This window comes from Gymnoscopelus microlampas, assembly GCF_963454915.1.
Source record: "Gymnoscopelus microlampas genome assembly, chromosome: 13".
NCBI classification, from domain to species: domain Eukaryota; kingdom Metazoa; phylum Chordata; class Actinopteri; order Myctophiformes; family Myctophidae; genus Gymnoscopelus; species Gymnoscopelus microlampas.
The window spans coordinates 13,231,777-13,242,637 of NC_139950.1; the positions used below are offsets into that span (position 1 = coordinate 13,231,777).

Below are 10,861 nucleotides of genomic sequence, written 5' to 3' on the forward strand. Positions count from 1 at the left end.
AGTAAAAGTACAAAAGTATTGGTATCACAAGGTACTTAAAAGAACAAAAGTGAAAGTACTAACGTTTTTGAAAATAGCAGATCTACAAGCTCACAACGCGTCGCGATGATGATAGATCGGCTATTTTCAAATAGCCTAGATATAAAATAGGACTACAGCAACACGGACTACACTGACTGTAGCGACGAACAGTCCAGTCTCCGAGTAGACACAACAAAAAGCTTCCGTTTGAAAATCTTGGTGCGCTATTTTGGAGGAATGATTGGATGGACGGACGGTTTATTAATCCTGTGGGGGAAATTCAGTTCCAGCAGTTGTGAAACACAGGACCGATTCAGAATGAGAGATGGAAGTAGGTGTGACAATAATAATAATTTAAAAAGAGTAAACTGGTAATAACCAGTGTTGCCAGGTCTGCTTATTATAAGCGACTTGGGCTTGTTTTTCTTTAAAGTAGCTTGTATTAGTAGTTTGCGGGTTGCAACTTGTTTATAAAGTGTAGTTGCTTATTTGGCTTGCTTCCAATTTTTTTTATTATTGTTTAGACCAGGTTCAAGCCATGTCAAGGACCCCCAAATGAATGTGTATTTGTCCACAGACCCCCCATCTGATCATTTGTGCCAGGGACCCCCCGTACCAGATTTGTGTTGTCGCACCACGTTGTGAGCGTTTTTCAAATAGCCGACGTCTATAGGTTTTAAGTGCTCATGTGGCCTATTGGTCGCTTCTTTTGGACTTGTTTTCATAGACTTCAGTGTGTTTCCCCACAGCTTGATTTTTATGAAAATTATATATATATTCTTTATATTGTGAGCTTGTAAGTATGAATTGGGCCACCCGTGTTCTTGTGCTCTCCTGGGTCTATGGGTCTCCTGTGAAACGGTTCCCCCTAGGGTAACAGCTTTCTATGGGTCACAAAGGTTTCAGTAACTTAGGCAGCCGTAAGTTCGCTGGAGTGTGTTTTGTTTTGTTTTAGCGTTTTCAAGATGATTTCAAGTTCTTGAGCTACAGAAAAAAACCTTAGAGGACACATGACACAGACTTCAACATAAACATTTGTAGTTCATTTGCACTGCTTTTCTATGTGGTTAAATGTGCAGGTTTCTATTAGCTGTTCAATAAGCCTAGTTTATTAGCCCGCTTGTCGAAGCAGCAGACATTTATCCACGCTGGTTGTAGCTGGAGCTTTCCAAACGTAGAGCTACGTGCGCAGTGAATTCCACCCCGTAGACTGTACTATCTCAATCCGAATCACCTGTTGCCTACAAGGAGGAGCGGTGATTTGGGAGTGGGGGGGTAACTAACGCTAGCTGCAGAACTTTTAGAAACCGACTGAGTCGCTGACTGCGTTTGAGAGGAAAAGAAAGCGGTCAGTGGCGGACATAAACTACAGCTGTTCTTGGTTGTAAATAGCCTCAGTGACACTGTCAATCTCAGAAAAATATAATTTAAATTCAATATTAATGAATAAAAAGAAAGTAATTAAAAACATTCTTTTTAAAAATGAATATAAAAATGTGTTCACGGGAGGCGTTCCCGGCGCCACGGTTACAACTTCATCCTAGGGGAAACACAGGACCTGGTTGCATATTTCTCTCGCACAATCTGGAAACACTGGTAATAACACACAGGGATTAGGAAGAAAGTGTGTGTTGTGTGTAGATGTGTGTGTTGGAGCTGTACAGACACACAGCTGCAGGAAATGAAGTCATGATTAATCTGCACTGTGCAGCGCGTGCACACGCACACAAACACAGTGAGCAGGGTACCTGGAGCGCTGACCCCAGAGCTGTGTAACTGAGCTCTGGTTGGCTCAAAGGGTAGTAGTGAACAGGGACATCACAGCCTAGTTTGTGTGTGTGTGTGTGTGTGTGTGTGTGTGTGTGTGTGTGTGTGTGTGTGTGTGTGTGTGTGTGTGTGTGTGTGTGTGTGTGTGTGTGTGTGTGTGTGTGTGTGTGTGTGTGTGTGTGTGTGTGTGTGTGTGTGTGTGTGTGTGTGTGTGTGTGTGTGTGTGTGTGTGTGTGTGTGTGTGTGTGTGTGTGCGCGCGCGCGTGTGTGTCCTCATGTTGCCCCAACAGGGTCTAGAGGCTAACTGGGTTATATAAGCCTGCCGCTCTGTTGGCCCACACAGATTGGTTGGAACAAGCGTGTGCAAACACACACACACACACACACACACTGTGTGTAAGTGGAGAGGGGGGAGTACAACACACAGGGGGAGAGCACAAATATGAAGTGTGTGTGTGTCTCTCTTGTGGGCCAACAGACAGACGAGTTTGTTTGTCTCCCTTTAATCCGACACACTCTGTCTACAACGCTCCAGGATTAACACACTCAAGCATACACACACCCCCCCCCCCCACACCCGGGAACAGGGAATAGAGACATACACAAAACATGCCTGCACACAGACACACACACACACACACACACACACACACACACACACACACACACACACACACACACACACACACACACACACACACACACACAGGAATCATCAGGGGGAATAGTATTAGCAGGTTAAGTGATATCAATGCACCAGCAGGATTATAGGATTGTCAGTCCAGTCTCCTCTCGTCTAGTGTCTCTTACGTTTCCCTTCAAGTAAAGTACAGATATTAAATGTACTTCAGTACATTCTCAAATAAATGTAGTGGCCATGACTGTGGGTCACATGACGTATAGATGATAAAATTCATAGACTTAATTAACATCAGTCCTCACTGTTTTTTATTCTGTCAGTCTGTCATACAGTCTGTGCAAAGGAAGCGCTGAAAATGACCCGAGAGTCAAGTAGTTGTCCCGCCTCCCCATCGCTTCCGTTTCGTCTCTTGCAGTTGTGTAAATTTGTCATACTGTAAATGAAATCAGACAAAGCATCGTTGCTGTCCGGCAGAAACCAGCTAACTCAATTTTTCCGCTTTTGCATTTTTTTCCCATAAATCAGGGCCATTGAACACCCTTTACGTCTGCGTGTTGATTACAAAAAATTTTGAACCAATGAAAAGTATTAAAGAGTGCTTCTGACAAAAGCAGCTAACTCCACTGGATCCTTAAACTTTCTGCTAAACCAGCTAAGTCCACCAAAGGGGGGTGGAGTAAGCTGGTTTAGCTGACTCCAGGCTCCACCCCCTTTTGACCTCCAACCTCGTTGTGAGCTTGGAGGTCGATTTAGCTGTACTTATCAATGATGAACAAAACCTTCCAACTCCACTCTGTTTTGTTTTTGTCATTTCCTGACAAATGAACATTTTGGAGTTAACTGTTTTAAAACTATTTTAAAATAAAATTTCTGTGAACGGAAATGACAAAGAGATGACAGCATTCAGTAGTAGGAAGTAGCAGCAAGTAGCACCTAATGGACCCTTACGGGTCCCTATAAACCGAATGGACCCTTATGGGTCCATTTGGTTTAATTTTACACCCTCAAGAGTTAAATTGTTAAACCTCTGCATTACTTAATTAGATAATTGTTATTTTGATCAATGTTTGCCTGTTATCTCTTCCTAATGGTACAACAATAATACAGCATGGGAATTGTGGACAAAATCGTATCCAACGATAACAAAATGTTCGAAGTTTTGGGGTCAAAACGGTGGTTCCGTGGCTCAAATGCCGAATAAATAATGGAACCTTGATGTGAAAAGGGTTGAAAACCACTGGTTGGGGAGCATGGAGTTCATGTGGGGTCAGCAGTGTTTTGGTGGGGTTGGCGCTCCCAGCCAGCTGCCCCCCCCCCGGACGCTAACAGCTGGCCTCTCAGACTGCCTGCCCTGCCTCTCATACAACCAGGATAAACTGGGCCAAACACTTCTCATGTTGTCTGTGTGGCACAGATGGACGCCAAATAAAAACTCAAGGATTATATCGATAGTTTATTGTAGCCACGGGTTTATCCTTCCTGCAGGGTCAAACAGGGACAAACTCATATTGTCTGTGCCATTTACTGCATATGTGGACAGTAGGAAGGCTGAGAGAGAGACAGTAGGAGAGCTGAGAGAGACAGTGTAGGAGAGACAGACAGTAGGAAACAAGGGTTGCCAGATTTGCTTATTATAATTTCCCCGCAAGATTGTATTTGAAAATAGCCGATCTACAAGCTCACAACGCGTCGCATTGCGACGCGTTGTGAGCTTGTAGATCTGCTATTTTCAAATAGGTGATGTATATGTTAAACGTGCTCATGTGGACCATAGTCACTTCTTTTGGGCTGGTTTTCCTAGACCTGGTTGCTTGTTTCTCTCACAGAGTCTGGCAACACTGGTAGGAAAGCTGAGAGGGAGACGGTGTAGGAGACACAGACCGTAGGAAGGCTGAGAGGGAGACCGTGTAGAAGACACGTACAGTAGGACAGCTGAGCGAGAGAGTGTAGGTGAGACAGACGACAGGAATGCTGTGAGAGACAGTTTAGGAAGGACCGACGTTAGGAAACCTGAGAGAGAGAGAGACAGTGTAGTAGGGACAGAACGGAAAGCTGCGAGGTAGACATTGTAGGAGAGACAATCAATTGGAAAGCTGAGAGAGACAGTTGTAGGACAGACAGACAGACAGACCGGAAAGCTGAAAGAGACAGTATGAAAGCTGAGAGGAAGACGGTGCTTTCCTACACTCTCAATTTCACTCATTTTGAGTAAAAACTTTTACGGAATTCAATTAGAATTGTGTGAGCTTTGTTGGCATGTACAATAAGTTAAAATAAACAATATAGTTATTCTGTCTGTGCTTGGTTTATGGTTCAGTCCTATCATCCAGGAAAATGTAATGTCATCAAGCATCATCATGAAACAATAAAACATGAAGATTAATGTGATTGGAAATTACCATGTAATACTGCAAAAAGGCTTGTTGAGCTACTTACTAATCGTGTGTGTGTGTGTGTGTGTGTGTGTGTGTGTGTGTGTGTGTGTACATGACGTGTGCAGTGTGTGTGGTATAATTCCAGGTCTCAGCAGTGTGTTACTTCCTCGTATGAATCCATTTGTCCTGGTGAACATTGGCGGAGCGCTGTCCCTCTGCATCACCTACATGCTCATAGAGATCAAGTATGATGCACACACACACACACACACACACTTACTTACTTACTTGTGAGGATGTCAACATTTTAACCCATTATGACCCGAGTTCGATTCTACAAATGCCTTCTAGACCAGCAGTTCTCAAACGTTTTCATGATAAAAAATTATTCAACGTTTTTCTAGACTTTCACGATTTTTCAAAAACGTAAAAAAAAAATGGCTGCGAGCTTGTACATCTGCTATTTTTAAATTGCCAACGCTAAAATCTAAAATGACGCTGATGCTTTCCCGGTTTCAATGGTTTAAGACTTAAGAAGATGTTATCAATGGCATTTTTAACCATAAGCCTAAGAATAGCAGATCTACACGCTGACAACGCCTGCGACGTGTTGCCAGCTTGTAGATCGGCTATTTTTTCTGTGCGTCATGCACAGAAAAAATGGCACACAACTCATGTTTAACTCTAATCCCAACACCTAAACCTAACCTCTAAATCGCTAATCCTAATCTGAATCATTTTCTAACGTAAACGTATCTCTAAAAACTGTTGTTAACCATAAAACAACCATTTCTCCTGTGAGGAATGGTTCTACAAGCTCACAACGCGTCACAGCGTGACACGTTGCGAGCTTGTGGATTGGCTATTTTCGGTGCACGACACTGGCACTCAACCAAACGTAAATCAGGCAGAACTCTAACCTTAAACCTAACCTCTAAATGCCTGATCCTAACCCCAACCTGAATGTTTTCCTAATTGTAAGTGTAGTAACTGTGTGTGTGTGTGTGTGTGTGTGTGTGTGTGTGTGTGTGTGTGTGTGTGTGTGTGTGTGTGTGTGTGTGTGTCTCGTTCCAGTGACTACACTATGGTAGACACAGCGTCGGCGGTCGCCATAGCGCTCATGACCTTCGGAACCATGTATCCAATGAGTGTCTACAGTGGGAAGGTCCTACTACAGGTAACGCACACACACACACACACACACACACACACACACTGAGCAATCGGCTGCCGATCTGTATCAACCAGTTTTCATCTGATCGGCTAATGATGAGTGACCGGCTGGTCAGTCGCATAACTAATTAAGTCGCGCACACACAGCGGCACAGCCGCTACAACTACATGTCGTCTGTGTAGAAGTTTGGCTCCGTGATCGGAAATTCTGTATTGAGCAGTTGGAATAGGCTCTATGCACAGCAGCCATATTATTGGAATGAAATTGGGCCTCTTCCTTACTTCCTTCACAGGTGTTACCAATTACACTAATTAAGGCTCTGTTCCATTTAGTGCAGCACAGTGGTTCTCAAACCTTTTTATTTCAAGGACCCCCATAACTCTGAGAGTGTACAAATGGAACCAAATGGACCCTTTTGGTTCCATTTGTACACTCTCATAGTTACACACATCCGTAGGGCTCCATTTGGAACCCCCCCAAGGAACCATGGACCACACTTTGAGACCCACTGGTGTAGTGTTTTCAGTGAGCCAACATGCATAATATCAGCACCCTCCCTGACCCTGTTTGACCAGAACGGAACAGAGCCTTCATTAGTATCATTAGTAACACGTAAGGAAGAGGCCCAACTTCCAATATGGCTGCTGTGCATAGACTAGAGCCAGAGTTAAGGGTAATTCAGACTGCTGTGATTATACCCACAACGTTCTAAAGCTTACATTTATTCTCCATAGTACGACGGTGTTGCATGCCAAAAGTAGCCGATTTCCAAGCTCACCACGCCTTGCAGTGAGCTTGTAGGTCGGCTATTTCCAACGCATGATACCGTCGTATAACGACGTATAAATTTGACTTTGTCCTTTTGTCTTTTTAGACCACTCCCTCTCATGTCATCGGCCAATTGGACAAGCTCCTCAGAGAGGTAAGGGGCGGGGCTTGGTTTGTGGTTTGGTTGATAGGCATGTGGACGAACATTATAGTTTGTAAATCTTGGTTTACAAATTTGATAGATTTTGTCTCTGTCGGGTGGAAGCCTCATATGTCAAAAAACTGTTACTTTTCAGGATTCAAATTCAAAAGTAGCAGATCTACCGCCTTTCGAGCTTGTAGATCTGCTATTTTTGACACTGTAGTATGATCAAGAAGGGCACTAATTTAAGAAAAAAACACAAAAAGTAAGAATATGGAGATAAGAGGTATCTGTCTCGACGGCAACGATTTGGTGAATTGCTCTGTGTCTGTCCAATCAGGTTTCCACTCTAGACGGCGTTCTGGAGGTCAGGAACGAACATTTCTGGACGGTTGGATTCGGTTCTCTGGTAAGAAGTGAACACCACAGATGAACCGAAAGAAATACCTTCACGTTTACTGCCATTTGTGTGTCATTTTAGATTTCTTTGGCTATTCAAAAATAGCAGATATACAAGCTCATAGATCTGTAGATCTGCATCGGGAATATTTGTATAATATAAGTATAAAATAATAGTTATAGCACAAATCTAAAATGACACAGATGCGTTCCCGAATTGAACGCGTTAAAGACTAACTGAAATATTATTTTGAAAGTGATTAATTTCTATATCATGAAAAACGTACCAGCGTCAGCCAGCCAATCAACCATAGTCACTGTTCGCTGCAATATTGTTAGTTTCCTTGTTTGTTTGTGTTTGACCATAAACATCAGTTAAGTGAGACCAAAAGACACGACGAGTCACACAAACACAAATATCTCTCTCTCTCACCCTCTCTCGCTCTCTCTCTGTGTAGGGAGAGGGGTGGGGGGTGACAGAGTATTCACAGCCAGCAAACCTAGCTGCCAGAGACACAACAAACTCTCAATGTCCTAGGAAATGGTCCCTAGTCACCTCTAGGTGGAGTCAGAACATTCAGTTAAACTAAAGAGAGACAGACAGACAGTGATTTAATATCATAATATATTTGCAGTGAGTTCAGTAAACCACTGTCAGTCCAATTGGAAAGGAACAGATTTATTTAATTTTATTTCATTATTAATGTATATTCACTTTAATCTCTCTCTCTCCCGCCTCTCTTTCTCTCTCTCTGTCTCTCTATCTGTCTCTCTCCCCGTCTGTCCTCTCAGTGTGGCTCGGTCCACGTGCGCGTTCGCCGCGACGCCAACGACCAGATGGTGCTGGCCCACGTCTCCACCCGCCTGCTGTCCCTGGTGTCCACCCTGACGGTGCACGTATTCAAAGACGCCCCCTCCTCCCACCACCACCACCTGCACTCCTCCGTGCCTCCCCCCCTCGCCGGCGCCGTCCCGCCCCCCCTCTCGGAGGGGGCCTACCCGCCCGGCTCCGTCTCCTCTTTCTCCTCCTCCGCCGCCGTCCTCCCTCCGGTCCTGTCGGCGCTGGCGGACCCCCTCACCTCCACCCCCTTCAAGCAGACCAGCCCCCCGCCCGAGTTCTCCTTCAACTCCCCCGGGAGGAACGCTCAGCCTCTGCTCCTCTCCGCTCCCCCCCACCAGCACCACCAGCACCACCAGCACCCACACAGGCCCTACGGAGGAGGAGGCCTGGGACTGGCCTACGGGGCCTCCCCTTACGCGGGGGCTCTGAGCCAGGGGCTGGGGGCCAGGCCGGGACCCCCGGGGATGATGATGATGCCCTCGTCGTCTCAGACCTACAGGACTGCCGCCCCGGCGCACCCCCCGCTCCGGTTCGGGACCGCCGGCAACCTCCTGGGGTCCCAGGCGCCGTCCCAGTACAGACAGTACAAACCCTGAGGTTCTCCGGGTAGAAACGGTGGTTCTCAAAACTCTTCAATTTCGTGGACCTCCCGTAACTCTGAGAGCGTACTAATGGAACCAAATGGACCCGTACGGGTCCATTTGGTTCCATTTGTACACTCTTAGAGTTACAGACCTGCGAGTTACAGACCTGCGAGGGTCCACAAGGTACCCTGAGGGTCCCTGAAGGACCCCACCTTGAGAACCACTGCGGTAAAACAACACGTTCCTGCGAGAGACTGGGACACGCACAACCGACGTCGTGATGTCATACGATTGCGTGTGAGATGTGTCGATTATTTTGATTTTCAACCTGGTCGTCCCCGTGTCGGGCTGGCCATTATATGTGTGAACATTTCGCAAAACTTTCCACAAAATATATATATATTTATATCGAAACCAACAACAAAAGAACGACATCTTGTGAGTTTATAGATTGCCTGTTTTTGTGCAACCGCTCGCCGTACGGCAGGGTATAAGATGGGGCTTAAGTCGCTTATCAATTTGACCCTTATCCTTGCATACATACACGCACACACACACACACACACACAACTCTCATACGACAGCTAAACTTCACCAAACACGACGATGAAATTGGTGTGTTTGTGTGTTTCTACTTGGTCATACGACAGTTTATACGTTAAGCATTAGTCACATGGTCACTCTGGAGGACGACTGAACGAACCAAACCTCAGAAATGTACGTTTGACTTCAAATTCCACTATCTATATGAAAATATGTGCTTTTTTTTTGGGGGGGGGGGGGGGGGGGGGGGCTTTATTATGAATTTTACACTCTTCCTTGGTTCCATTCTTCCTGTAACCAAGCGTCAACTTGTTTGATTGAGGCCCCAAGTAATTGCAAAATACTCGCCGGCGATTTTCCCGTCACGCCCTCTGAAAATGCAAGCGGCCGACCCATCAGGCTGCCGTGTTAAGTGGTCAGGGTGGGCCGTGAAAGCTTTTAAAATGGTCAAGTGGGCCCTTATCCCGGAAAGGCTTTATTAGGCTGTTGAAGGTGTTGCTTCGATTGTCCCCAAATGTCACATTTAAATGACCAACTCTGTTGTTAAACCGTTAAGACCGGGATCTGTGTCACTTTGGATTTCTTTGGCTTTTCAAAAATAGCAGATCTACAAGCTCATGTATGAGCTTGTAGATCTGCTATTTTTGAAAAGAAATCGTGAAAATGTGTGCAAAAAATGAATGTGTGTATATATATACATTTTTTATTCAAATCTTTGCTTCTGGGGGTCCCTGGAACAAAATATTTTTAGATGGGGGTCCGTGGACAAATACATATCATTTTGTGGGTCTTCGACATGAAAAAATACAAGAACCACTGATATTATGGCAACATAAAAAAAAAAAATAGAATTTAATAGACATTTGTAGAATCCCCAGAAGCAAAGATTTAAGTTAAAAATGTTCGCTTTAAAAAACGTATATTCAAAGATTTGCACACATTTTCACAATAAAAAAAGACAGATCTACAAGCTCGTAGTGCGGGCACCATTGCCGAGCTACGAGCTTGTATATCTGCTTTAAAATAATGGTTATAGTTAAAAAATATTGTTCTGGGATTGAATGGGTTTAACTTTGTAGCATCTGCTTGACTTTACACACAGAATATATTATGGTATTTATTATTAGAATGATGTTGTTGTTGGGACCATAACTTCTACTCTGGAAGGATTTTCTACAGTATGTATGATTTTTGTTTTGTTTCCTTTTTGTTTTTTTAACATATAGCCTACGTATATAAAAATTGGGAACAGGGATACAGTATGTTGCTGAAATCAAAGGTACCAACGAGGGCTGGGCAGCATATCGATATATATCTATATCATGATATGAGACTAGATATCGTCTGCGATTTTGGATATGGCATAAGTGTCGTTTTTTTCCCCTGGTTTTAATCACTTAAGCCTTATTTTATACACTCAAAACATTGTCAAAGATTTTCTTTTTAAAAATGGCATAAGCAGATTGTGAGCTTTGTGAATTGTTTTTGAAAAACCCAAAAGAGAATGTACATGTCACAAATATCTACTGTATCGAGAACGAGAACACCATTAAAAGCCGAATAGAACATGGTGGTCCATTGAGTTCAATGGAGAAGTGGTGCCCTAT

The 10,861-nt window shown here is 44.2% G+C and overlaps 1 protein-coding gene across 1 annotated transcript in view; it reads left to right on the plus strand.

The window, feature by feature from the left end:
* Positions 1 to 9,465, plus strand: part of slc30a6 (solute carrier family 30 member 6) — a 57,373-nt gene extending 47,908 nt beyond the window's left edge. The window contains exons 11-15 of the mRNA XM_084076914.1: positions 4,929 to 5,048; positions 5,878 to 5,980; positions 6,852 to 6,899; positions 7,228 to 7,296; positions 8,079 to 9,465. Of these exons, the coding sequence (XP_083933040.1) occupies positions 4,929 to 5,048; positions 5,878 to 5,980; positions 6,852 to 6,899; positions 7,228 to 7,296; positions 8,079 to 8,723 (985 nt within the window). The 3' untranslated portion in view covers positions 8,724 to 9,465. The remainder of the gene's footprint in view (positions 1 to 4,928; positions 5,049 to 5,877; positions 5,981 to 6,851; positions 6,900 to 7,227; positions 7,297 to 8,078) is intronic.
* Positions 9,466 to 10,861: the final 1,396 nt, after the last annotated feature.